This window comes from Bos mutus, chromosome 4, assembly GCF_027580195.1.
Source record: "Bos mutus isolate GX-2022 chromosome 4, NWIPB_WYAK_1.1, whole genome shotgun sequence".
NCBI classification, from domain to species: Eukaryota; Metazoa; Chordata; class Mammalia; order Artiodactyla; family Bovidae; genus Bos; species Bos mutus.
The window spans coordinates 50,697,835-50,725,706 of NC_091620.1; the positions used below are offsets into that span (position 1 = coordinate 50,697,835).

A 27,872-nucleotide genomic window follows, 5' to 3' on the forward strand; every position below is an offset into this window, starting at 1 on the left:
GCAGTGTGCAGGCTTCCTGTTGTGGAGGCTGCCCTTGTTGTGGGAGCACAGACACTCTTAAGAGAGTGGGCTTCGGTAGTTGCGGCACGTGGTTCAGTAGTTGTGGCTTGAGGGCTCTAGAGCACGGGTTCAGTAATTGTGGCACATGGGCTTAGTTGCTCTGTGGTATGTGGAGTCTTCCCAGACTAGGGACTGAACCTATGTCCACTGCACCACCAGAGAAATCCTGGGCCATGTTTTCTAGTGAGTTATTTTTGTGATATTAAAAAAAGCAGACCTTGAATATCTAGTCTGTAGATAATGCCATGATACCAGAGCTGCTTGCTGCTGCAAGTCACTTCAGTCATGTCCAACTCTGTGCGACCCCATAGACAGCAGCTCCTCTGTCCCTGGGATTCTCCAGGCAAGAATACTGGAGTGGGTTGCCATTTCCTTCTCCAGTGCATGCATGCATGCTGAGTCGCTTCAGTCATGTCCGAACCAGAGCTGCTTAGTCAAACTGTATTTTTGTTTTCTGTTTAAGCTTTTAAAGTAAATGTAGTGGCCATTTGCAAAGTTACTCAGCCACAGATTAATAAATTTAGTAGAAGTTATTAAGAGGCTGGAGTTTTTAAAAATTTCAAAAATTTATTGCTAGATAAATTTGTTGTGGCTTGCAGGATGTTAGTTCCCCAACCAGAGGTGGAACCCATGCCCCCTGCACTGGAAGTGTTCAGTCCTAACCACTGGATCCATAGGGAATTCTATGTTATTTTTAAAAATAACTTTATATTTTGAAATAAGTTTAGATGTACAGTTGCAAAAATAGTATACAGAATTTTCATCTACCCTTCAGCCAGCTTCCCTTAGTGTTGACATGTTGTATAACCATTTATTTTTTTAAAAAACAGAAATTTAACATTGGTACAATACTATTGACTACAGTAGTACAGACTTTATTCAGATTTCACTAGTGTTTCCAGTAGTTTTCCTTTTTTTCTGTTCCTGGATCTAGTCCATAATCCCACATTGTATTTGTCACATCATCATCTTCTCCAGTTTGTGATAGTCCCTCATTCTGTTTTTCATGACCTTTCATTTTTGAAGAGTACTTTTCAGTCTTGTTTTGGTAGAATGTTCCTCATTTTGAGTTTTTCTGATCATTTCTTGTGATTAGATAGAGGTTATACATTTTCAGGAAGATTACCATGAAAGTGATGTATTCTTTTCAGTGCATTGTACTAGAGATTACTTGATGTCTGAATGTCTAATTTCTAGTAATGTTAGTTTTGATCACTTGGTTAAGGTGATGTCTGCTGTTTCTCTATATTCAAGTTAGTATTTTTCTCTTTGTAATTTAATGAATATTATGGGGAGCAACTTTGAGATAAGCAAATGTTGTTTCGCCTCAAACTTTGACCCATTAATTTTAGTATCCATCAGTGGATCTTACCTACAACAATTACTGTTGTTGTGTTTGTCTGATGATGCCTTTTTATTCTCATTTCTTGTAGATTATTAGTTGGAATTATTATGTTAGGAAGAGTTGTCCTCTTCTCCATGGATTCATGGAAATTTATTTTCTTCTGTGGGATAAAGTCTAATGTAATCATTTTTTTTTGTTGCTCAAATTGTTTTGGCTTTTTTGGCTACTGGAAGCTCTATCAGATGGACTCCCGTGGTTTTTTGACATCCCCCTCCCCCAGTTTTTTTGAGAACTTCTTTCTTATTTTCAAGAACCACCAGATATTTTAGGATAATACTATATTTTCTCTGCCTCCCCATCCCCATGGACAAAGATCAGCTAATTTTTAAAGAAGGAAGTCAAGTGAAATCGATATCATAATAATAAAGGCTAAAATTTTCAAGATATGAAGTAGTAATAGGCATAGTGAATACAGATTTCTGGGTCGAAATCAATATTGAAGATAAGGTGAATAGATTGATCTATGTATTTCATTTCACTATCATTGAATGTTTTCTTTTTTCAAGTCATTCTGGGAGATTTCAGAATTTTGATATTTATTAATAATCTGCTCTTAGCATTTCTGACGGAGAAGGCAATAGCACCCCACTCCAGTACTCTTGCCTGGAAAATCCCATGGACGGAGGAGCCTGGTAGGCTGCAGTCCATGGGGTTGCGAAGAGTCGGACACAACTGAGCGACTTTACTTTCACGCATTGGAGGAGGAAATGGCAATCCATTCCAGTGTTCTTGTCTGGAGAATCCCAGGGATGGCGGAGCCTGATGGGCTGCCGTCTATGGGGTCGCATAGAGTCGGACACGACTGAAGCGACTTAGCAGTGGCAGCAGCAACATTTCTGAGGTTTATGTGTATGTGTTCAGTTGTGTCTCACCTCTTTGCAACCTCATGGATGGTAGCCCACCAGGCTCCTCTGTAGGTTGCCATTTCTTCCTCCAGGGATGGATGTTGCCTATAAAGCATATATGTAATGGTAATGCAGAGCATACTGTGGAGGATTTTTGAAAAAAAAAATGAATTCAATTTTTATTTATTTGGCTGCACCAGATCTTGGTTGCAAAACACTATATATTTAGTTGTGGCATGTGGGATCTAGTTCCCTGACCAGGGATCTAAGCCAAGTCCCCTACACTGAGAGCTCAGAGTTCTAGCCATTGGACCACCTGGAGAGTCCTCTGATTTTTTTTTTTTTTTTTTATCCCTTTTTACATGTAAAAAATAACCATGGGAGCTTTGGAGAGGAGGTAAAGATTCATTTTGAGCTGTAATACAGCAAAATTTAAGAGGGTAGCACTTGAGCTAAAGAAGAAAGGAACAAATATTGAAAACAATTGTCAGATAGTGGGCTAGATGGTATACATAATCCATGATACTTTGAAGCTTTGAGATAGCTGTCTTCAGATTTCTTTTACAGATAAGAAATAGGCTCAGGGAGGTTAAATATATAATAATTAGTGGTAGAGCTGGGATTCCAGAATAAATATTTGTGGTTCCAAAGCTTATTTTTGTTCTGCACAAGTAGACCTCATCCTCTTTTTGCCCTTACACAATTCACATGTGTGGTATATTCCTTCTGTTAATATCTCTCCTTTGCATTTAATTAATGTCATTGGAGAGAACATTTCTTTAATTGATATATTTCTACCTCTAGTCTTCCTAGGTTTTTATGCTTACTCTTTCATTGCTCCTCCTCCAGCCTCTTTCTCATTGAAAACTACATACTTGACTCTCCCAGATGAATTGGTTTTATCCGAGTGAAACTACAGGGAAAGAATATTCTGAAAGTATAATCTTAGACCTAAGATAAGAAAAATACGGCATATTTAGGGAAGAAGGAAGAGTCTGGTTTTGATAGACGATTTATGAAGGAGGAAAGAAAGACATCTTGAGTGTCTAGAAACAAGATCAGGAATAAGAGGAGATGGCGAGATTTGTTAAATACAAATAATTTTATAACAATAAATTTTGTTTATACTCCTTTTAGGATATTACCTTCCAAATGATGATGGAGAGTTTTATCAGTTCTGCTATGTTACCCATAAGGGCGAAATTCGTGGAGCAAGTACACCTTTTCAGTTTCGAGCTGCTTCTCCAGTTGAAGAGTTGCTCACTATGGAAGATGAAGGAAATTCTGATATGTTGGTGGTGACCACAAAAGCTGGCCTTCTTGAGGTAGGTACCAACAGTGACTGAGTGAGTGATAAATTTACATTATGAACTATATTTTTTGTTATGAACTGTGGCTTTAAAATAGTTTTAAAGACAAATCAGTCATTGCTCAATTAGAAGCAGAGTTCTTGTTGGTTGGCATTTTAAGAATTTTCAGGTTGTCCAAGAGTATAACCTGAGAATCATATGCTTTTTAACTAATGAACTTAAAGTGTATTTTTTGTCACAATTATGTTACTGATTTCACTGTGGCAGGGACTGTCCTAGGCTTATTAGTATTTTGTGAATAGTATATAGATTGGCGATAAGTAATTGCTGAGAGAATTTAGACCTAAAACTCCTAATGTTCCCTTACCCTAACCTTTCTCCTTTAGGGATCACCTAATCTGTTGATTGTAGAATAGTACAGATGTGGGGGTGAAGCTGATGGGAAAGCAGTATAAAGCAATAATGTGTGTGTTAGTCACTTAGTCGTATTTGACTCTCTGCAATCCCATGGACTGTAGCCCACCAGGCTCCTCTCTCCATGGAATCCTCTAGGCAAGAATACTGGAGTGGGTAGCCATTCCCTTCTCCAGGGGATCTTCCTGACCAAGGGATCGAACCCAGGTCTCCTGTATTGCAGGCAGATTCTTTACTGTCTGAACCACCAGGGAAGCCCTTGTAAAACAGTAAGTCTAACTGTAATTGGATGTGAACCTTATTTTACTATACTCCAAGCATGCTCTATCCCAAATGTGGCAGTGAAGCATCCTGGTCTTTTAATTTAGGTTGAGCATTTTTAGAATGATTTCTTTTCCTATCAAATGAATAAGCTGGATTAACCATAATTTTTTAAAAAGTGAAAAATCTTCTTACTGTTTTTTATTAAATATTTTGGAGTCATTTCACCAAAGGAAATTTACTGTGTAGAGGTGTAAAAAATGCCATGTCTTAATTTTTAGTACTTACTGAAAAGGAAAAACTAGAACATCATTCATATTTCATGATATTTCTCAATATCTTTACCCTAAACCTAGCAAATTAGAATGTTATGTTTGAGTTTCTGTGAAAAAATACTTTAATTGGTTCAGTATACATTTTTGATTAATTAATTTTTGATTAATTTACATTCCTATTTAGTCTTATTCTTTATACTTATTCTTCATACTCACATGGATTTTTATATATAAATCTCTTTTATGTCTTTGATTTTATTTACCTTCAAAAACAAACTGCAGAAAAAAGACTAGATTATAGATACTGTACAGTTGAACTAAGAAAGTTAGAAGGAACCTGTAACTTTTATTGTGAATTTTTTCATATATTCCCTTCCTCCTTCCAGAAATTCCTCTCTTATCTTAAATAAAGAAATGTAACTTTTATAGGGTGACTAAGACATTTTGTGGTGACGACTGCCTGATGATCAAGGTTTTTAGCCTGGTATTTGAATGCTAGTCAAAGATGCTGAAATAGGCCTAGCTCTTACAAAGAATGCAGTGTTTATATTGGAGTTTTTTGAATACTTGTTAGACCACCCTGATTTCAGAAGACCTCCAACAGAAAAGCAACAGGCATTTTGGCTTCTACCTCTCTTTTGTGCTCCCAAATAAATTGGGACATTGCACAGTTTAGTTCTCTTTTTCCTACTTTTAAAATGTACTTTATAGAGAAAATTTAAATTTCTCTCTCTTAGGTAAATGTTTTTGAGATAAAGTATTTATAGTCTGAACAATTTTTTGACAAATCTTTTAAATTTCCACATTCATGAAAATCTTTAATGAGTTTACTAAAAATGCACCAAATTAATACAAGTGTGAGACATTATTTAGGGCACTGTTGACATTACAAATGATTGAGTAATGGTTCTTCAGTTTGTGAACCTTGATGATGGGATCTTAGGTATTTAAAAAATAGATATTTTGGGAGTAGAGTGGGTTATTTTAAGTATGGGCTATCCATTGTGTGTGAGAAAATTATTGTTAAATTTCTTAGCTATAATAATTGTAGTGGCTAAGTATGAGACTGTACTTATTAGGTGATAGCTTGCCCTGTGCACTTAGGAGTGAAGTGTCTGCATTTATGTTTCAAATGCTTTAGCAAAAAAAAAAAAAAAAAATTACATAAACTTACATATCTGTGTATTTATAAAATAAACATGGTGAAATAACTATTCAATTTAGATTATGGGTGAATGGAGGTTCATTGTAAAATATTAACCATTTTGTATGCTTGAAAGATCCCAGAATACAAAGATGGGGCCAGGAATTGGACTTCTATACAGTTTTATCTAATTTTAGTTAAAAATTTCTGCTTTTTCTGCCTAAGAGTCAGTGAACTCTTTAGAAAGTATATGTCAATTAAATGAATCACTGGGAAATAGTAGTTCTTTTATGATGTTTCTGTCATACTGGGTCAAGGTGAATCTTTAAGCTGCCAGGAAGTTTAGAGCCCGAAATAATTTTTTTTAAAAAATAGAGTAAAAAGAAATTCAGTGAATACTTAAACTTTTCTCTTTTGAGAGCATTTACTCTAGTCATTTTCATTTAGTCTGATGGAAGAGATAGATGGGGCATTTAAAAATTTTCCAACTCTTTAACTTTTGTAAGAGCCATTTTAGTGTTTAAATAATTAGAGTTTGTTTCCACGACCTTGGGAAATTAACTTGGGGTGTACTGGGGGAAAATGTTTTTATTTAGCTAAATGTATAATGCTTCTGTTGTGAGTCTCCATTCTTCTTCCCCTGTTAGAATCAGACAACTTGCTGAAAAAAAAATATTGACCATATTATTTATTTTCTATTTTAGGTCCCTTAATTTGGTCATTTTTAGAATACTTGAGTTCCTGAACTCAGTTAACTATTAGGGTTCATGTAAGAGTCAGTTATGTTGTTAAAGTCTGCATTTTTTCCTAAAATTTGCATTTACTTATAAAGTTTGTTTTAATTTACCTAAATAGAGGCTGTTTTGTACATGCAGAAACTTATTTCTTAGTATCTTATTTAAATTTATTATTAATTGGAGGATGATTGCTTTACAGTATTGTGTTGGCTTCCACATATATCAGCATGAATCAGTCATAGGTATATATTTGTTCCCATCTCCCACTCCTAAGAACTTATTTAAAGAACCCAAAGTTCATAGTAATCTGACAGGTGAAGGCCTTATGTAACACACAAGGAAGTTCTTAATAAATTCAAAGGTTTCCATTCAAGAAGAGGTGCATGTTTTTCTCATTGATTATTACCCAAGATAAGAAAAGCCCAGAATTGCCACTTTTCATAGATTTCCATTCAAGAAGAGGTACATATTTTTCACCTTTTTACCCCAAATAAGAAAGCCTAGAATTGTCACTCATGAAACTAAATATGCCTTATTTTTAGTACTGATTTGAAAAGTGATTAGCAGGCAACTTCATAATAAAATTCATTACTTCTGCACCTGCCTTCTTGTAATGTTTTCTTCTTTGCCCAATAAAAAATGGTTTACATTTATGATTAATTTTTTTAAAAATTTTAATTGGAGGCTAATTACTTTACAGTATTGTAGTAGTTTTTGCCATACATTGACAGATTCATGAATTTTTAACTGATGACTGATTCATATGAAGATAGTTTGTAAAAGTTCTTTCTACAAATTTCTTCACTATTTTTTTTGAAATGGAAAACTGAATTTGTAATATATTGTAGGATTATAAACAATTTGAGTTTTGTTTTATAGTTGAAAATTGAGAAAACAATGAAAGAAAAAGAAGAACTGTTAAAGTTAATTGCCGTTCTGGAAAAGGAAACAACACAACTTCGAGAACAAGTTGGAAGAATGGAAAGAGAACTTAACCATGAGAAAGAAAGAGGTGATCAGTTGCAAGCAGAGCAGAAGGTTAGTTGTGTCCTGTGTAACTGATTGGAGTTATACTGTCTGAAATCCAGTTTTTTTAGAAACTGAACCAATGAAAATGAGTGAAGATCCCATGTTGAAAAATATATTTGGATAGATATTTGTACAAGGATAGGTCAGATCCTGTCAACCTTCTGCCACAGCCTCTTCTATGTTGTGAATGGTTAAAATACTTTTGAGATTTTTGGTATCAGGCTTGTGACATAGTCCTTGACAGCTGTTTCTAGATGCTTTACATCTCATTGTAGAATATGTGATTGATCTTGGGGAGGTGGCTTAGAAATACAATTAGGAATGATAAACACTGAATAAAGGGAAGAGTAGAATAAAGTAATTAAAATTACTTTTTAAAAATCAGAATTCAGTGAAATAAGATGTACTAATATAATTTTGAAATCATTGATGTGAGAAAGGCAATAAATTATCCTAAAAACCACCTAATTAAAAAAAATTGGCACAGTCTTAAGCTAAGAAAAAAAGTTTAAGCATAGAACAGTGTAATTTAGGGATAAAAATGGATTTAAGACAATAGTCAAAACCAATGGAAAAAGCAGTCACCTAGTAATTGACTTGTTTATTTAATATTTTCATAAAGTTTATTGACAAACTTGCACAGATTATGGTTTTATATGTATATCACAATCTCACTTACATTGTTAGTAGTTGGAAATGCTTATGCTCATTGACAACTGACCTGTTGTTCCCTAAGGATGGAGTCTGTTCCACTCTTTTTTATTTTTATTTTTATTTTTATTGTAGTATAGTTGATTCACAGTGTTGTTTTAGTTTCAGGTGTACAGCAAAGTCAGTTGGTTACACATATATCTACTTTTTCTTTATTAGATTGTTTGCCCATGTAGGCCATTACATGGATATAGTAATGTATATGTCTCAACCTCTCAATTTATCCCCCTCTCCCAGTTATTCTTTTGTGCAGCAAGACCTAGAACAGTTGCTTAATAATTGTTGATTGAGCCATTTTATACTCTAGTGGAGTGATTGTATATTGTACGCTTGAGCAGAGGTGATATACAGATAGGGCTCAAACAAAAAAGATTAACCTTATTCTGTTTGAGGATTGCTTGAATTAGAGGGTAAACATAATATCAGGCAGTGTGTACAGTTGTTTATTTCCTTATGGATTAGTAGCTTAGTTGTGTCTGACTCTTTGCGACCCCATGGACTATAACCTACCAGGTTCCTCTGCCCATTGGATTCTCCACGCAAGAATATTGGAGTGGGTTGCCATGTCCTCCTTGTCTCCTTATAAACATCTGTCAAGTCTTTTGTCCTTATTACTATTAGCCTTTTTAGTTTAAAATACACAGTTATTCTCCCAATTTTATTCCTGGGGAGTAATTGCAGTCCTACAGTAGGGGTAGATACTCTGGTTAAAGAACCATTTTTGGTGGGGAGGGGTGGGAAGGAGGGTGGTGTAACATGTGGAATCTTAGTTCCCTGACCAGTGATTGAATCCGTGCTTCTCTCAGTGGAAGCTTGGAGTCTTTTAACCACCTCCAGGGAATTCTAAGGAACCACTTTTTAAATTTGAACTTTTTAAGTAGGTATACCCAAGTATTATAAATGTTATAATAAAATCTCATTATATGTGCCTAGCTTGACTATTAGAACATCCAGGTAAATTTTTAATCCAGTTGTTGTAACTCTCTTGCTGTCCTTTGTATAGTTCTAACCCTTTTCTTTCTATTCTTCACACATTTCTCTTGCTGTTACCTGAATTTGGCAGTTTTCCAAAATGGCCCATTACAACCTGTACCTAGCCTGTGAGATCAAGAATACCCTGAAGTATGGCCTTTGATGTTAGACGCTGTTCACCTTGAAATCCAAATGGGAAGAATGGATGATTTAGAGAGTAGGAATGGCAGAAAGAGAGGCCTTCAATTGTGTGAAATTACTCATGTACATCAGACCATTTTTCTGGTTCAGTTGAGTATTACCTGAAATTTAAACAGTCTTAGGTTCTCTCTGCTGTCCAGGTGACGGGTTAAGCACTATAGATAAGACTAAAGATTATGCTGACAGACGTGGGTTGAGAAAATGGTAGACTGAGGTCAGGGGATTAATGAAGCATAATTTGTAGGAGACTGTGGCTAAGGTACCCAGAAGAAATCTTTGGAAGTTTATGGCAACTCACAAATCTTGATGACAGTCACCCATCATGAAGGGGACTTCTTCCTTGCTACTGTTCTTCCATTGGAATATACAATCTGGGAAGATAGATATGTGGAAGTGATTTTTTTTTTTTTTAAGTTATTCTATAGAAAATGGTGACAAAAAGACTTAGAATGGTATTTGTTGAATAATAGATTCTCACTAACTTCAGCTAATATTGTTATATTAATTTTCATAATCAATGAAGAAATAAAATAATGTCATCCAAGAGGAGTAAGAATTGACAACATTTTCCCCAGATTTTAAAAGCATGTTTATATAATGTTATATACAAACAATTCTGAGTTATATTTTGGCAGTTGCTTATTTCTGGGGATAAAATAATATGCTTGCTAGGAGAGCTACTTCCTCTTTGCTGTTAGTCATGGGGCTTCTAGTTCTTTATGAATTTGCTTTTTACTTCCAAAATTATAGTCTCCATCTTAATCAGGCAGGCCTGCTGGGCATTAGAATAGCTCAGAAACTTTTAAACCTGGGTTAGTTGAGTGACTTATAAAATCTGTGACATTTCTTGGCACCTGTTTAAAATCTGGTGTGAAATCTGGTTTAAAATCTGTGGTATGAATTGTAAAAAACAGTCTTCGTATAATAGTTTTAAAGTATGAGTATATAAACTGCTGAGTATCTGAAAGACTATTAAGATAGATCATTTATGCAATGTACAAAATATGCACATCTATAGATATTTAGATTAGTGGTTGCCTGGGACTGGTGGGAAACAGTGACCATAAGTAGGTAAAGGGTTTCTTTTGGGGGTGATGAAAATGTTCTAAAACTAGGTTATGGTAATGGTTGCACAAGTCTGTAAATATATTAAAAACCATTAAATTGTATACTTTTGGAACTAGCTTCTTGCAGTTACAATGCTTTCAGGGTTCACCCATTTTATAGTATGGATCAGTATTTCATTCTTTTTAATGTCAAATGATATCTCATTAGCTTCCCTGATAGCTCAGTTGGTAAAGAATCTGCCTGCAATGCAGGAGACCCTGGTTTGATTCTGAGTCTGGAAGATCTGCTGGAGAAGGGATAGGCTACCCACTCCAGTATTCTTGGGCTTCCCTTGTGGCTCAGCTGGTAAAGAATCCCCCTGCAATGCGGGAGACCTGGGTTCGATCCCTGGGTTAGGAAGATTCCCTGAAGGGAAGGGCTACCCACTCCACTATTCTGACCTGGAGAATTCATGCGTCCATGGGTCGCAGAGAGTCTGACATGACTGAGTGACTTTCACTTTACATTTATTAGACTTGTGTAAAAATTAGCAGTTTGTGTATTTATTCATTGTGTTCTGGTTTTTGTTTTGAAGTGCTGGATATATATTTGAAATTAGAAGATTGAAAACTGAGGCTCAGAGAACCAATGCTCCTGAATCCTGTTTTTCAAATAGGACTAAAATGGGCTATGACCCTGTTAAGTTTTCTAATTAGTTCATAATCTTTTGGTGAATTCCATCTATGAATGGAATGTTTTCATAAAATAAATTACATTCTTAACTTGAATATTGGTAATTTAAGATGTCCTTCAAGATATTTTGAAACCAAATTTTTTTGGGTGGTACTCAAACAATATGGTGGCTCAGAGGTTAAAGCGTCTGCCTGCCCTGGAGGAGACCTAAGTTCGATCCCTGGGTTGGGAAGATCCCCTGGAGAAGGAAATGGCAATCCACTCCAGTATTCTTGCCTAGAGAATCCCATGGACGGAGGAGCCTGGTGGGTTACAGTCCACGGGGTCGCAAAGAGTCGGAGATGACTGAGCGACTTCACTTTTAAACAATATTGCTTAAACAATATGAGGAGCTTGTTATGAACTCTTGTTTATATTCATATTGTTTTGATTCTTAAGTTTCACAAATCAGGTAGGGTAAAGAATCTGCCTGAAATGCAGGAGATGTGGGTTTGATCCCTGGGTCAGGAAGATTCCCTGGAGAAGGAAATGGCAACCCACTCCAGCCTTGCAGGCTACAGTCTATGGAGTCACAAAGAGTTAGACATGACTTCGTGAGTAAACAGCAAGGTGTAGGGTACCTTGAAACGTTACCAGGCATTTGGGAGTTACCATAAGTACATGAGTGAGAGAACGTGAAAGATCTCTCATATAATGGCTCTGTCTAGTGTGGACCTCTTCAGTTCAATTCAGTTGCTCAGTCGTGTCCGACTCTTTGCGACCCCATGAATCGCAGCACACCAGGCCTCCCTCTCCATCACCAACTCCTGGAGTTAACTCAGACTCATGTCTATTGAGTCGGTGATGCCATCCATCCATCTCATTCTCTGTTGTCCCCTTCTTCTCCTGCCTTCAATGTTTGACAACATCAGGGTCTTTTCCAATGAGTCAACTCTTCTCATGAGGTGGTCAAAGTACTGGAGTTTCAGCTTTAGCATCATTCCTTCCAAAGAACACCCAGAGCTGACCTCCTTTAGAATGGACTGGTTGGATCTCCTTGCAGTCCAAGGGACTCTCAAGAGTCTTCTCCAACACCACAGTTTAAAAGCATCAATTCTTCGGCGCTCAGCTTTCTTCACAGTCCAACCCTCACATCCATACATGACCACTGGAAAAACCATAGCCTTGACTAGACGGACCTTTGTTGGCAAACTAATGTCTCTGCTTTTGAGTATGCTATCTAGGTTGGTCATAACTTTCCTTCCAAGGAGTAAGCATCTTTTAATTTCATGGCTGCAGTCACCATCTGCAGTGATTTTGGAGCCCCCAAAAATAAAGTCTGACACTGTTTCCATCTATTTGTCATGAAGTGATAGGACCAGATGCCATGATCTTAGTTTTCTGAATGTTGAGCTTTAAGCCAACATTTTCACTCTCCTCTTTCATTTTCATCAGGAGGCTCTTTAGTTCTTCTTCACTTTCTGCCATAAGGGTGGTGCCAGCTGCATATCTGAGGCTATTGATATTTCTCCTGGCAATCTTGATTCCAGCTTGTGCTTCTTCCAGCCCAGCGTTTCTCATGATGTACTCTGCATATAAGTTAAATAAGCAGGGTGACAATATACAGCCTTGATGTACTCCTTTTCCTATTTGTAACCAGTCTGTTGTCCATGTCCAGTTCAAACTGTTGGTGACCTGCATATAGGTTTCTCAAGAGGCAGGTCAGGTGGTCTAGTATTCCCTTCTCTTGAAGAATTTTCCACAGTTTATTGTGATCCACACAGTCAGAGGCTTTGGCATAGTCAATAAAGCAGAAGTAGATGTTTTTCTGGAACTCTCTTGTTTTTTCTATGATCCAGTGGATGTTGGCAATTTGATCTCTGGTTCCTCTGCCTTTTCTAAAACCAGCTTGAACATCTGGAAGTTCACGGTTCATGCATTGCTGAAGCCTGGCTTGGAGAATTTTGATTACTAGCATGTGAGATGAGTGGAATTGTGCGGTAGTTTGAGCATTCTTTGGCATTGCCTTTTTTGGGGATTGGAATGAAAACTGACCTTTTCTAGTCCTGTGGCCACTGCTGAGTTTTCCAAATTTGCTGGCATATTGAGTGCAGCACTTTCACATCATCATCTTTCAGGTTTGAAATAGTTCAACTGGAATGCCATCACCTCCACTAGCTTTGTTTGTAGTGATGCTTTCTAAGGCCCACTTGACTTCACATTCCAGGATGTCTGGCTCTAGATGAGTGATCACACCATTGTGATTATCTGGGTCGTGAAGCTCTTTTTTGTACAGTTGTTCTGTGTATTCTTGCCACCTCTTCTTAATATCTTCTGCTTCTGTTAGGTCCATACCATTTCTGTCCTTTATTGAGCCCATCTTTGCATGCAATGTTCCCTTGGTGTCTCTAATTTTCTTGAAGAGATCTCTAGTCTTTGCCATTCTATTGTTTTCCTCTATTTCTTTGCATTGATCGCTGAGGAAGGCTTTCTTATCTCTTCTTGCTATTCTTTGGAACTCTGCATTCAGATGCTTATATCTTTGCTATTCTCCTTTGCTTTTCACTTCTCTTCTTTTCACAGCTATTTGTAAGGCCTCCCCAGACAGCCATTTTGCCTTTTTGCATTTCTTTTCCACGGGGATGGTCTTGATCCCTGTCTCCTGTACAGTGTCACGAACCTCCGTCCATAGTTCATCAGGCACTCTCTCTATCCGATCTAGGCCCTTAAATCTATTTCTCACTTCCACTGTATAACCATAAGGGATTTGATTTAGGTCATACCTGAATGGTCTAGTGGTTTTCCCTACTTTCTTCAATTTAAGTCTGAATTTGGTAATAAGGAGTTCATGATCTGAGGCACAGTCAGCTCCCAGTCTTGTTTTTGCTGACTCTCTAGAGCTTCTCCATCTTTGGCTGCAAAGAATATAATCAGTCTGATTTTGGTGTTGACCATCTGGTGATGTCCATGTGTAGAGTCTTCTCTTGTGTTGTTGGAAGAGGGTGTTTGCTATGACCAGTGCGTTCTCTTGGCAAAACTCTATTAGCCTTTGCCCTGCTTCATTCCGTATTCCAAGGCCAAATTTGCCTGTTACTCCAGTTGTTTCTTGACTTCTACTTTTGCATTCCAGTCCCCTATAATGAAAAGGACATCTTTTTTGGGTGTTCTAAAAGGTCTTGTAGGTCTTCATAGAACCATTCAACTTCAGCTTCTTCAGCATTACTGGTTGGGGCATAGACTTGGATTACTGTGATATTGAATGGTTTGCTTTGGAAACGAACAGAGATCATTCTGTCGTTTTTGAGATTGCATCTAAGTACTGTATTTTGGACTCTTTCGTTGACTATGATGGCTACTCCCATTTCTTCTGAGGGATTCCTGCCCGTAGTAGTAGATATAATGGTCATCTGAGTTAAATTCACCCATTCCAGTCCATTTTAGTTCACTGATTCCTAGAATGTCTACATTCACTCTTGCCATCATCTCTTGTTTGACCACTTCCAATTTGCCTTGATTCATGGACCTGACATTCCAGGTTCCTATGCAGTATTGCTCTTTACAGCATCGGACCTTGCTTCTGTCACCAGTCACATCCACAACTGCGTATTGTTTTTGCTTTGGCTCCATCCCTTCATTCTTTCTGAGTTATTTCTCTACTGATCTCCAGTAGCATATTGGGCACCTGCTGACCTGAGGAGTTCCTCTTTCCGTATCCTATCATTTTGCCTTTTCATACTGTTCATGGGGTTCTCAAGGCAAGAATACTGAAATGGTTTGCCATTCCCTTCTCCAGTGGACCACATTCTGTCAGACCTCTCCACCATGACCCACCTGTCTTGGGTAGCCCCATGGGCATGGCTTAGTTTCATTGAGTTAGATAAGGCTGTGGTCCTAGTGTGATTAGATTGACTAGTTTTCTGTGAGTATGGTTTCAGTGTGTCTGTCCTCTGATGCCCTCTTGCAACACCTACCGTTTTACTTGGGTTTCTGTTACCTAGGGCATGGGGTATCTCTTCACGGCTGCTCCAGCAAAGCTCAGCCGCTGCTCCTTACCTTGGGCTAGGGGTATCTCCTCACTGCCGCCTTTCCTGACCTTCAACGTGGGATAGCTCCTCTAGGCCCTCCTTCGCCCGCGCAGCCACCGCTCCTTAGACGTGGGGTAGCTCCTGCCGGCCGCCCCCCCTGACCTCGGACGCGGGGTATTTCCCCTCGGCCGTTCCTGCGCCGTCGCAGCCTGGCACTCAGCCGCTACCCCTGACCTCGGACGTGGGGTAACTCCTCTTGGCCGCCTCTCCTCGGGCATGGGGTCCTCCCGGCTTCTGCTCCTGACCTCGGACGTGGGGTAGCTCCTCTTGGCCACGCTTGCGCCCGCGCTTAGTGCGCTGGTCGCAGCTGCCCTTGCTTAGTGCACCGATCTCTTGTCTAAATTGACGTGATAAGATTTTTTAGTTATCTGTTTAAGATGGTAAAGAATCTGCCTGCAAGGTGGGAAACCTGAGTTCAGTGCCTAGATCAGGAAGATCCTCTGGAGAAGGGAGTGACTTCCCACTCTAGTATTCTTTGCTGGAGAATTCCATGAACAGAGGATCCTGGTGGGCTACAGTCAGTGGGGTTGCAACGATTCAGACATGATTAAGCAATTAACACTTTCACAGTACCCATTGTATTTTCATAATTATCAGTGGTGCTTAGTGACTTATGCTAGAAGAAGTGGGTGTTAACCTTGGTTAATATCATGAAAACTGTTTTGTCATTGGAGTAACAGTAGAAAGCAAGATGTGTAAAAAAAAAAAAAAAAAAAAAGTGACTAATTTTCAAGTTCTCCTCACTTTCATTGCCTGTCCTCTGGTGGAGAAAGGCCTGAAATCATCCCACAGAGTGTGTGAAAAGTCCAGGAGAAAAGTTAGTAATTGTTTAATTTAGTATTTAAAAAGTTTATTGTATGTTACCATTTCAGGTAACATACATAACATAACATTTTAGTTTTTATTCTTATAAAGTTTGGAGGGGACAAATGAGGGATTAAAATTTTAAGGATAGATTTCTTAGAAATATACAAATTTGTATTTCTGATTATGTTTTTGTTTCTCAAAATATTTTATTATTGTTTCTAAGGCTCTTACTAAAGTCTCACAAAGTTTAAAAATGGAAAATGAAGAATTTAAGAAGAGATACAATGATGTTACGTCCAAAGCTCTCCAGCTTGAAGAAGATATTGTGTCAGTGACTCATAAAGCGATTGAAAAAGAAACTGAATTAGACAGGTATTTCTAATATTTTAAAAACATCTTCATGTTTTAAAAATGTTTTAAGACAGTTGTTTATGTTAATGTTATTTGACTTTAACTCAGTTTAAAGGACAAACTCAAAAAGGCACAGTGTGAAAGAGAACAACTTGAATGTCAGTTGAAGACAGAAAAGGATGAGAAGGAACTTTATAAGGTAATTTATTCCTTACATTTTTATTAGTTATCTTTTGCTGTGTAGCATATTGCCCCAAAACTTAGTGTTCAGGAATTTGGGAGCAATTTAGCTGAGTGGTTCTGGCTCAGAGTCTCTTGTGTAGTTGCAATCAAGATGTTGGCAAGGGCTGAAGTCCACTAAAGGCTCTCAGTTAGAACTGGGGGATGTGCTGTCAGAGTGGCTCGCTTACATGACTTTTGGCAGGAGGTCCTTCAGTTTCTTGGAATGTTGCCTCTTCAGTGGCTGTTTGAATGTCCCCACAGTATGGCAATCAACTTCTCTCAGAGTGAGCCATACAAGGGAGAGAAGGAGGAAATCAATACATTTTATGACTTGGTCTGCAAGTTGTGCACTGATGCTTCTTCTTTATCTTACTAATTAGAAGCAAGTCACTCCAGCTGATACTGGAGAGGGGAATTAGGCTCCACTTCTTTAAGAGAGGAGAATCAAAGGATTTAGGGATATATTTTAAAACTACCTCATTGTGTATAGTCCCTAAAAGTTTTCAGGAAGTTTAAGTTACTGGTATTTTAGATACTTAGCAGGTAATGTATAATAAGTCAGAGATTTTTAATGGTAATAAGATAGCCGTTGATCAGGATTTGTGCAACTAATTTTCCCCTTTTAAGAGTATATAAATGTTAGTGAGAGGATTAATTTATTTCAGTGATGATCATATTTTAGTTTGCCTTTTGGAAATATCTAAGAGACTTTCATTTTAAAAAAGGATTCTGTAGACAAATCTTCACCTTTCAGAGTTTTTTCTCCTTTCCTGTTTAAGCAGCTCTAAAATAGGATAGTGAGTGTTAGTTGTCAATATTGTGGATACATATTGGGACTTGAAGCAGTTCTTGAAGGCAGTTCAAGATTAGGAATTTCAAGAACATTCTGAGTTAAGTATTACTTGGATAGATTTAATCTCTTTATTAGAAGAGAACAGCACTCATTTATATAATTATGGTATATGTTAAAAATAAAGCATAACTTCATATATTCAGTATTTGAGAGTCTCGTCTCAATTTGTACTAAAAATGTAGAATATGATTTATTTATTGCCAGTAGGTTTTCCCCTTCTTCTTATTAAAAAATAACTATTCACTTATTTATATCTGTTGATAAGCTCTGTGCCATCATTGGGTACCCAAGTATGAAATTCCAAATCTTTTCTGAGAATCACCTTTTTTTTTTCCTTCATTTTTATTGAGATACCATTGACATACAGTACTTATAAGTTTATGGCATAAGCATAATGGTGTATATCATGGAATGATTACCACAATAAGTTTAGTGAACATTCATCATCTCATATAAAAGATTTTTTGCCCTGGTGATGGGAACTCTAGGGATTTACTCTCAATAACTTTCATATATAACTTACAGTGGTGTTAATTTTAGTTACTGTGTGATATGTTATATCCCTAATACTTATTTATCTTTTAACTGGAAGTTTGTACCTTTTGATTAGTTTGTCTAACGCCACCTCTCTTCACTCTCTGTCTCAGGTAACCACAAATCTGACCTGTTTTTTTTCCATGAGTTTGTTTTTGAAGTTTAATTTGACCCACACAAAACTATATTTAGTTCTGGGTGCATAGCATTGTGATTTTATATTTTTATACATTTCAAAATGATCACAATAATTCTAGCTACCACCTGTCACCATACAAAGGTATTGCATGATTATTGACTATATTCAACATGCTATATATTTCATACCTGTGACTGATTCTGTTTTTATAACTATGTACCTGTTAATCTTCCTCACCTGTTTCTCTCATCCCCCAGCCAGCAACCACTTGTTAGTTTTCTTCATCTGTCATTCTTTTTTATGTTCATTTGTTCTGTTTTTTAGATAACACACGTAAATGAAATAGTATGGTATTTGTCTTTGATTTATTTCACTTAGGTCCTTCCATATTGTTGTTGCACATGGCAAAGTTTTTCTTTTTTTTATGGCTGAGTAATACACCTGTGTGTGTGTGTACACATACACACAGCATCTTCTTTATCCTTTCATCTATTGATGAGCACTTAGGTTGCTTTAATATCTTGGCTATTGTAGATAATACTGCAGTAAACATAGGGGTACTTATATCTTTTCAAATTAGTATTTTGTTTTCTTCAGATAAATATCCAGGAGTGGAATTGCTGGATCATATGGTTCTACTTTTTAACTTTTTGAGGAATCTCCCTACTGTTTCTCCATAGTGACTGCACCAATTTACATTCCCACCAGCAGTGCAGAGGGGTTCCCTTTTCTCCACATTCTTACCAGTACTTGTTATTTGTTGTCTTTTTGTTAGTAGCCATTCTCAAGACTGAGGTGATGTATCATTGAGATGAGGTGTTTGATTTGTATTTCGTTGATGATTAGTGATCTTGAACACATTTTCATTTGCTTGTTGATCTTCTGTATGTCTTCTTTGGAGAAATGCCTGTTCAGGTTCTCTGCCTGTTTTTTGATATTGAGTTGTATGGGCTCTTTGTATATTTTGCATATTAACTCCATGTTGGTTGGATATATCACTTCAGATATCTTTTCCCATTCAGTAGGTGTCCTTTTCATTTTGTTGATAGTTTCCTTTGCTGGGGAAAGGCTTTTTAGTTTGATGTAGTACGATTTACTTTATTTTTGCCTTTGATTCCCTTGCCTGAGGAGGCATATCCAAAATTTTTTGCTTAGACTGATATCAAACAATCTACTGCCTTTGTTTTCTTCTAGAAGTTTTATGGTTTCAGGTTTTACATTTAAGTCTTTAATCCATTTTGAGTTTATTTTTACATATATGGTGTGAGAAAGTAGTTTAGCTTGATTCTTTTGCATGTAGCTGTCTAGTTTCCCCAACACAAGTTTGTTGAAGAAATTTTCTTTTCCCTGTTGTAATATTCTTGCCTCCTTTGTCATAGACTAATTGCTTATATAAGTGGGGTTCATTTCTGGGCTCTCTGTTCTATTGATCAGTGTGTCTGGTTTTGTCCACTACCATACTGTTTTGATTACTCTAGCTTTGTGGTATACAAAGTATAGTTACTGTGATATCCTGCATTAAAAAAATAAAGATTATATGATCATCTCAGTAGATGCAGGAAAAGCTGTTGTCAAAATTCAACATGTTTGTGATAAAACTTCTCAACGAAGTGGTTAAGAAAGAACATACCTCAACATAATGAGTCATATACAAGGCCACAGCTAACATCATAATGTACTCAATGGCGAAAAGCTTGAAAAGTACTTCCTAAAAGATCAGGAACAAGACAAAAATACCCACTCTCATCACTTTTATTCAGCATAGTATTGGAAGTCATAGCCATCGTGATCAGACAAAGAAAAGGAATTCAAATTGCAAAGGAAGTAGTAAAACTGTCACTGTTTACAGATGACATTATACAGAAAACCCTAAAGATGCCACTGAAAACCTGCTGTTCATCATTGGGTTTGGTCAGGTTGCAAGATACAAAAATAATATATAGAATAATAATAATCATCTGCATTTCTGTATACTAACAGCAAACTCTTGGAAAGAGAAATTAAAACAATCCTATTTACAGTCAAAAAGGGTAAAATATCTAGGAATAAATCTAATGAGTAAAAGCCCTGTAGTGAGAAAACAGACAGTGATGAAAAAAAAAAAAATATGAAGGTAACACATATGGAAAGATACACTGTGCTCATGGATTGGAAGAATTAACATTGTTAAAATGACCATACTACCCAATCTACAGATTCAGTGCATTCCTATCAACATATCAATGATATTTTTTCACAGAACTAGAATAAATAATTCTAAAATCTGTATGGGAAAACAAAAGACCCTGAATAGTCAAAACAGTCTGGAGAAAAACAGCTGGAGATATTAGGCTCCCTTATTTCAAACTATACCACAAAACTACAGTTGTCTCCCTCTTATTTTGGGGGTTGGTTAATTCTTTTTTAATCTTTAAAAATTTTTGCTTTGAAAATTAAAAAAAAAAAAACAGGTCTACTCTGCACCTCACTGCAGAACATAGAAACATTTTGCATGTTTATGGGTTATACCCATTCTGTTTCTTGGAACAACCATCTTCAGAGCATGAGAGAGAGAGAGAGAGTGTGTGTGTGTGTGAGAGAGAGAGAGAGGAGAGAGAACAGGAGATAAAATAGTAAAGACTCACTGATGGATGATTTTATGGTTTGACTCTTCAAGGAGTAGTGCCCAAATAGAATATTTGGTTTTTGAACAGATTTTGTGAAAAAGGGAAATATTAATAATACTGATATCTTAGGAAAGTTGCAGTTGCATACTGCAGTTGAAAGTTGCAGTATGCAGTTGCATACAGTATTTTTTTAAAAACTACTTTCAACTGCAGTTTAAATTTTAAAGATACTTGTACTCTTTATAATTTCAGTTATAGAATTTGATTTGCATATGTACTGTGAATAGCAGCAGCCAGAGTTCCTGGGAAAAATCAATATAGTTGGGTTAATTAGTCAATAAATATATTTTTAGGCACATAGGAGGTAAATGACATAGTACTTTTTCCATAAGCAAGAAATTTAATTGTTTACGGTATCGTTCTTGAATGTACTTTGATTTTCTTGAATCTGGTCATGCCTTTATATATGAATATGCCTGTAACATGTTTCCCCAAAAGAACAACCAAATTCATTTGTAATTTTAAAAAGAAATAATGTAAAATTAGTAAAAGGGAAGATTTTGGAGATCAGGTAATGTTAGACCTTAGAATTAATCTCTGTGGAAAACTAAAACAATAGCAAAACTTAGAAAAGTTGTGTTCTGCTTCCATATACTTGGGTAATCATTTGGCAAAATTTGCTTTCCTGATTCCTTGCTTAGTGAGTCTTTCTTTTCCTTGATCATATTTGGGTTAGAGATAAATAGTGATACTTTAAATTATTGAGGAACTTAGGCTATGGAGTTAGAAAGAATATTCTTGGCATTTTCAATCACTGTTACAGGTACATTTGAAGAATACAGAAATAGAAAATACCAAGCTTGTGTCAGAGGTCCAGACTTTAAAGAATTTAGATGGGAACAAAGAAAACATGATTACTCATTTCAAAGAAGAGATTAGCAGACTACAGTTCTCATTGGCTGAAAAGGAGAATCTGCAAAGGACCTTCTTGCTTACAACCTCAAGTAAGGTAAGTACTTTTGCAATACGCATTTGAAGACTGTAAAGTATTATCCCTGTTAAATGTATGCAGTGTGTTTTTATTTTTTGTCTTTAACTCCCCTCAACTTCTGTTTTGGAAAAAGTTCAGACTTACAGAAGAGTTGAAAGAACAGAAAATTGAATACATATATCCTTCAGTATTTTGCCACCTTTATCTCCCCTATTTATATGTCAGTTGTAGGCATTGACATTTCATCCTAAATATTTTTGAAAGTCTCTCTTATCAACAGTTACATTCTGTTGTAGATCCATAATACATAAGAAATGTAACCTAAGAAATTTTATATTGATATGATAATAGTCATACTTGTATATGGGGCTTCCCAGGTGGTGCTAGTGTTAAAGAATCCATCTGCCAGTGCAGGAGACTCGAGACGTGGGTTTGATCCCTGGGTTGGGAAGATCCCCTAGAGTATAGGAAATGGCAACCCACTCCAGTATTCTTGCCTGGAAAAATTCCAGGTCCAGAGGATCTTGCTGGTCCATGTGGTCGCAAAAGAGTCCATGGGGTCACAGAAGAGTTGGACACGACAGCACGCGTGTGCACACGCAGGCACGCACACACACACACATATGTAGTTTTAGTCCACATTGAAATTAGTCCACTTATATTGTAAAACCTTCTTTAAAATTTCTTGATGCTGGGTAGTCAGAAACCATACATTAATGATTATTGTTATATTCTTGGTCTGCTTTACAGAACAGTGTCCTTAAACCTTTTGTCTGTGATGACATTGATAGTTTTGAAGAATTCAGACTGGTCTGAGAGAGTGTTCTATATTCTAGTTTTGTCTATTGTTTCCTCATGACTAGATTCCAGTTAGATATTTTTGGCAAGAAAAAGATCGTTTGTACATTCTGTTGCAGTTACATCAGAAGTCATATAATACCAGTTCCTTTCTTTCTGATGATAGGTTTAATCTGTTGTTTGAAGTTATGTCTGCTTATCTCTCCGTTACGTTGGTGTCTTTCCTTCTTTGTGATTTATTGGATAATCTCGGGTAATACTTTGAGATCATGTGAACATCCTACTCCGCAATACTCTTTGACCAGTGTTTTTTATATTTCAATGATCCTTACCTGTATCAGTTATTACATTAATGATTGCAAAGTGGATATTTAAAAAATTGTCATTCCCTCTGTGTTCGTAGGTATTCTTTTATAATGAGGTGGTTCCCTTTTGTTCTATTCCTTTTTTTTTAATCACTGTAGACTCCCTGATTATTTTTTGTTCAGTATATTATACATTATACATCATCATTCTTTTTTATACTTAAGTTGTCCTATAGCTAGGGGGGAGCCTTTCCAGACCTACATTTGTATCTTTCTGATATATTCCCCCTAATGCTTTGAATACTTCCTTGTTTTGTGGTTAGAACTTTGTGTTAGGTTTTAGTTTTAGGTTCAGACCTAAATCTGGTATTACCAATTTTTCCAAAGAGCCTGATTTTTTTTTTACATTCGAGAAAGGTATTTCGAAACCAAGAACTGAATCCTTTTGCTACTTTGTGCTTTAATTAGATATTTTAAGTCTTAAATTTATATTGATGTCTCCAATTCAAATCCAGTACTTCCTAGGGGTCTTCTTTATCTTCTTCCTTTCCATACTTATGTATACCTTCTCCCAGCTTCCAAAAGTGAAAGTCGCTCAGTTGTGTCCGACTCTTTGCGACCCCATGGACTATACAGTCCATGGAATTCTCCAGGTCAGAATACTGGAGTGGGTAGCCTTTCCTTTCTCCAGGGGATCTTCCCAACCCAGGGATGGAACCCAGGTCTCTTGCTTTGCAGGCAGATTCTTTACCAGCTAGGCACAAGGGAAGCCCAAGAATACTTGAGTGGGTAGCCTATCCCTTCTCCAGTGGATCTTCCTGACCCAGGAATTGAACCGGTATCTCCTGCATTGCAGGTGGATTCTTTACCAACTGAGCTATCAGGGAAGCCCCCGCAGCTTTCAAACATTATATTTATTCATGTTGTTTAACCAGCTTCCCTGGTGGCTTGGATGATAATCTTCATGCGATGCAGGAGACCTGGGTTTTGATCTCCGGGTTAGGAAAATCCCTTGAAGAAGGAAATGGCTACTCACTCCAGTATTCTTGCCTGGAGGATCCCATGGACAGAGGAGCCTGGAGGGCTATACAGCCCATGGACCAGCAAAGAGTCAGACACAATTGAGTGACTAACACTTTAACTTTTCAACTAGCTGCACGCACCATTAGTTTCAGAATTATTATCTCAACACCATTTCTATCAGTATCTCTGCTAAATAAAAACTAAGATTTTTCCAGATTTTATCTTAAAATATATTTCACTAAGGACGTAGAGACTTCAGTCAGTCCAGTCGCTCAGTCATGTCTGACTCTTTGCGACCCTGTGGACAGCAGCACGCCAGGCTTCCCTGTCCATCACCAACTCCCGGAGCTTGCTCAAACCCATGTCCATCGAGCTGGTGATGCCATCCAACCATCTCATCCTTTGTTGTCCCCTTCTCCTGCCTTCAGTCTTGCCCAGCATCAGGGTCTTTTCCAGTGAGTCAGTTCTTCGCATCAGGTGGCTAAAGTATTGGAGTTTCAGCTTCAGCATTGGGGGGGTGGGAGGAAGGTTCAAGAGGGAGGGAACATATGTATACCTGTGACTGATTCATGTTGATGTATGGCAGAAACCAACACAATATTGTAATTATCCTCCAATTAAAAATAAATTATAAAAACCCTTTCTTACCTGTTTTCATAGGTAAAATATTTTCATTAGTTTCTAGTATATCCTTCATGTTTGTTTTTACAAAAATAAACTTGGTGCATGTGTGTGCATGCACATAGCCTTCTCTGTCTCCTTTCTTTAAGTGAAAGTGGCTCAGTTGTGTCCGACTCTTTGTGATCCCATAGACTCTACAGTCCATGAAATTCTGCAGGCCAGAATACTGGAGTGGGTAGCCTTTCCCTTCTCCAGGGCATCTTCCCAACCCAGGGATCGAACCCAGGTCTTGCACATTGCATGTGGATTCTTTACCATCTGAGCCACAAGGGAAGGCCCCTTTCTTTAAAGGGGGATATTGTTTATACTCTTTTTTCCTTTGCTTTTCTTCATTGAACTATATATAGATGGGAAATCATTCCCTATCAGTTCATAGAGATCTTCCCACTTAAAAAAAAAAAAAAAGGGTATATAATACTATGTTATATAAATTTAATTTGATTTATTCATTATAATTGGAATAGTTTTATGTGGTTTATGAACTGAACTGATGTAATGTTTTTTAGTTGTGTACAATCCTTAGGTATTATAAAAGCATGGTGCAGTAAACATTCTTGTACAGTATCTAGGCACATGTATAAATCTGTGGAATAAATTGCTCAAAGGACAGTTGCCAGTTTGAGGTTTTAAATTTTCATAATTAATTCAAATGCCTTTCCAAAAAATTAATATATCAACAGTGTATGACATATACTACTGCTAGTAATGGCTGCATAGGTTTTCATTTTATGGAGGGTATATCATAGTTTATAACAAAATTCTCATATTGTTAGAGATTTTTTATTTTTAATAATTTTTCATAATATTTTACTTAATCCCTGCAAAACTAACCCTGCCAAACTAAAGCTGTATTTAGGAACTCATGAAAATAAAAGATGAAAAGCCATGTGTTTTTCAAAGGTGTTGATGAATGTTTCAAAAATCTGATAAAGGCTGTATCACTTGTAGATAATAATGAGCCCACATATTTGCAGATGTGCTAATTTTCCTAAACCATCCAAATATTAGAGTTAATTGGTTTTCAGTCTTAGTTTGAAAGAAGAGGAATGGTATTTGTTTTACCTTCTTGGACTGTTGATGAGTTGAACATTTTTTTCTATGCATAATAGCTATTTAAAGAAATCCATACCTTTCTCCAAATTTCTTTTTTCTTTTGTTTAAAATATTTTCTTTTTTTTTTTAATATTTTCATTTTTTATGGGTTAGAAAATAGTTTCAATGCTTTTTCCCCTTTCTGGCATATAGAAACTGATAACATTTATATATTATCTTTATTAATGTTATACTAGAAAGATTTTCTTCACCCAGCATTACATAAATAATCATATACATTTCCTTCTAAGGAGCTAACAATTTAAAAACAGAATGGTTGCACTCTTTATGAGTTTATTTCTAGAATAAAAAGGAATGTTGGAATAAGCTAGATTTATTGAGCTCATATTGTCTTGTTTATATTACAGAAAGTGGCGATTTTAACTTTTCAAAGATACTTTTAGGTTTGGAGAAAGGTGCTAATTACAGGTTAGATCATAGGAAACGTTTTTTTAACCAAAATTTTTAGAGTTACAATGAGGTTTTTATAATTACTGTTATTAGTTATAAAAAACGAGGGTTGGTAGTTCTAGCTGGAGAGATTCTGCGAGACAGAAGCCTCCATTTGAGTCTCTGTTCAGCCAAGACTGTAAGCATTGGTTATGTTGCTTGACTTCCTGTATTTCAGTGTCCTGAATTACACATATAGTGATAGTATTGATAGCCAATGCATAGGGCTGCTATATGCTATGCTATGCTGTGCTAAGTCACTTCAGTCGTGTCCAACTCTGTGTGACCCCATAGACGGCAGCCCACCAGGCTCCCCCGTCCCTGGGATTCTCCAGGCAAAAACACTGGAGTGGGTTGCCATTTCCTTCTCCAATGCATGAAAGTGAAAAGTGAAAGTGAAGTTGCTCAGTCGTGTCCGACTCTTCGCGACCCCATGGACTGCAGCCCACCAGGCTCCTCCGTCCATGGGATTTTCCAGGCAAGAGTACTGGAGTGGGGTGCCATTGCCTTCTCCGGTTGCTATATGGGGGTCTCTAAAACAAAGTCACATCTCACATTTTTTATATGCTTATATATGGAGAAGAGGGAGGCAGAGGATAAGATGGTTAGATAGCATTACTGACTCAGTGGACGTGAAAGTGAGCAAACTCTGGGAGATAGTGAACGACAGGGAAGTCTGGTGTGCTACAGTCCATAGGCTGCAAAGAGTTGGACCCTACTTACTGCAACTGAACGAACAACAACAATACTTCATCTCAGTTGTGAATATAAAAGCAATATTTAATTTAAAATTTTAGATCTGTTGAAATAGAAATAAACATTGTTTCTGCTTCTGTTTTTTACTTGAATGGTTTAATTACAAATACATTTATCTGCCTTTCTTCAGGAAGATACATTTATTTTAAAGGAGCAACTTCGTAAAGCTGAAGAACAGATTCAGGCAACACGGCAAGAAGCTGTCTTTCTGGCTAAAGAACTTAGTGATGCTGTAAATGTGCGGGATAAAACAATGGCAGATCTTCATACTGCACACTTGGAAAATGAGAAAGTAAAAAAGCAGTTAACTGATGCACTGGCAGAGCTTAAACTAAGTGCTGTGAATAAAGATCAGGTAAAGCCAGTTAATTTTGAATTTCCATTTTGGTCAAAAACTCATTATAAGCTTATGAAAGAGAATGACTTATGCTAAAGTAATTGAGGTCAGATTCCTGGTCACAGAATTTTAAATTTCCATTCATTTTGTTTAGTCATTGTAACTTCTTCGGTTGAAATTAATACAAGTTTTTAGAAAATTTTCTGTAAGCAAATTCCTAATGGTTAGTAAAAACTGCTTTGATAACAGGTATATATTGTTTTGCTTAGAATTTCTTATTTACTTGCAGCATAAAATGATACTGTGGTTATTTAACATAGTAATGCTTACTTCTCAGGATGTAGATGATTCTTTTCTAGTTTTTTCTTTAGTAAACCTTAGTCCTTGGAATATAAAGCTGAAATTATTAGGAGAGCTAATGTGACTCTGTAGCCAAAACTCCAAAACAAATAACATTAATTGTCAAGAGCAAAAAAAGGGAAAATGAAGTTGGATTTACTACCACATTGTGAGATATGAGATTTTTATGTTTCTCTTAGAGAAAAAGTTTGTTTCCTAGGAAAAGACTGATACACTGGAACATGAACTGAGAAGAGAAGTTGAGGATCTGAAACTTCGTCTTCAGATGGCAGCAGATCATTATAAAGAAAAATTCAAGGAATGCCAAAGGCTCCAAAAACAAATAAATAAACTTTCAGATCAATCGGTAAGTGTAATTCATCATAGTAAAATAATTCCTTCATCATTATTTTTGTTTGA

General features: G+C 36.7%; 1 protein-coding gene across 3 annotated transcripts in view; it reads left to right on the forward strand.

Moving 5' to 3' along the window:
- TAX1BP1 (Tax1 binding protein 1) overlaps positions 1-27,872 on the forward strand; it is an 83,458-nt gene that overhangs the window by 19,527 nt on the left and 36,059 nt on the right. For all 3 annotated transcript variants that reach the window (XM_070369469.1, XM_005891432.3, XM_070369470.1), the window contains 7 exons: positions 3,448-3,635; positions 7,331-7,489; positions 16,199-16,347; positions 16,435-16,525; positions 21,504-21,689; positions 26,907-27,131; positions 27,673-27,819. In XM_070369469.1, the coding sequence (XP_070225570.1) occupies positions 3,448-3,635; positions 7,331-7,489; positions 16,199-16,347; positions 16,435-16,525; positions 21,504-21,689; positions 26,907-27,131; positions 27,673-27,819 (1,145 nt within the window). The remainder of the gene's footprint in view (positions 1-3,447; positions 3,636-7,330; positions 7,490-16,198; positions 16,348-16,434; positions 16,526-21,503; positions 21,690-26,906; positions 27,132-27,672; positions 27,820-27,872) is intronic.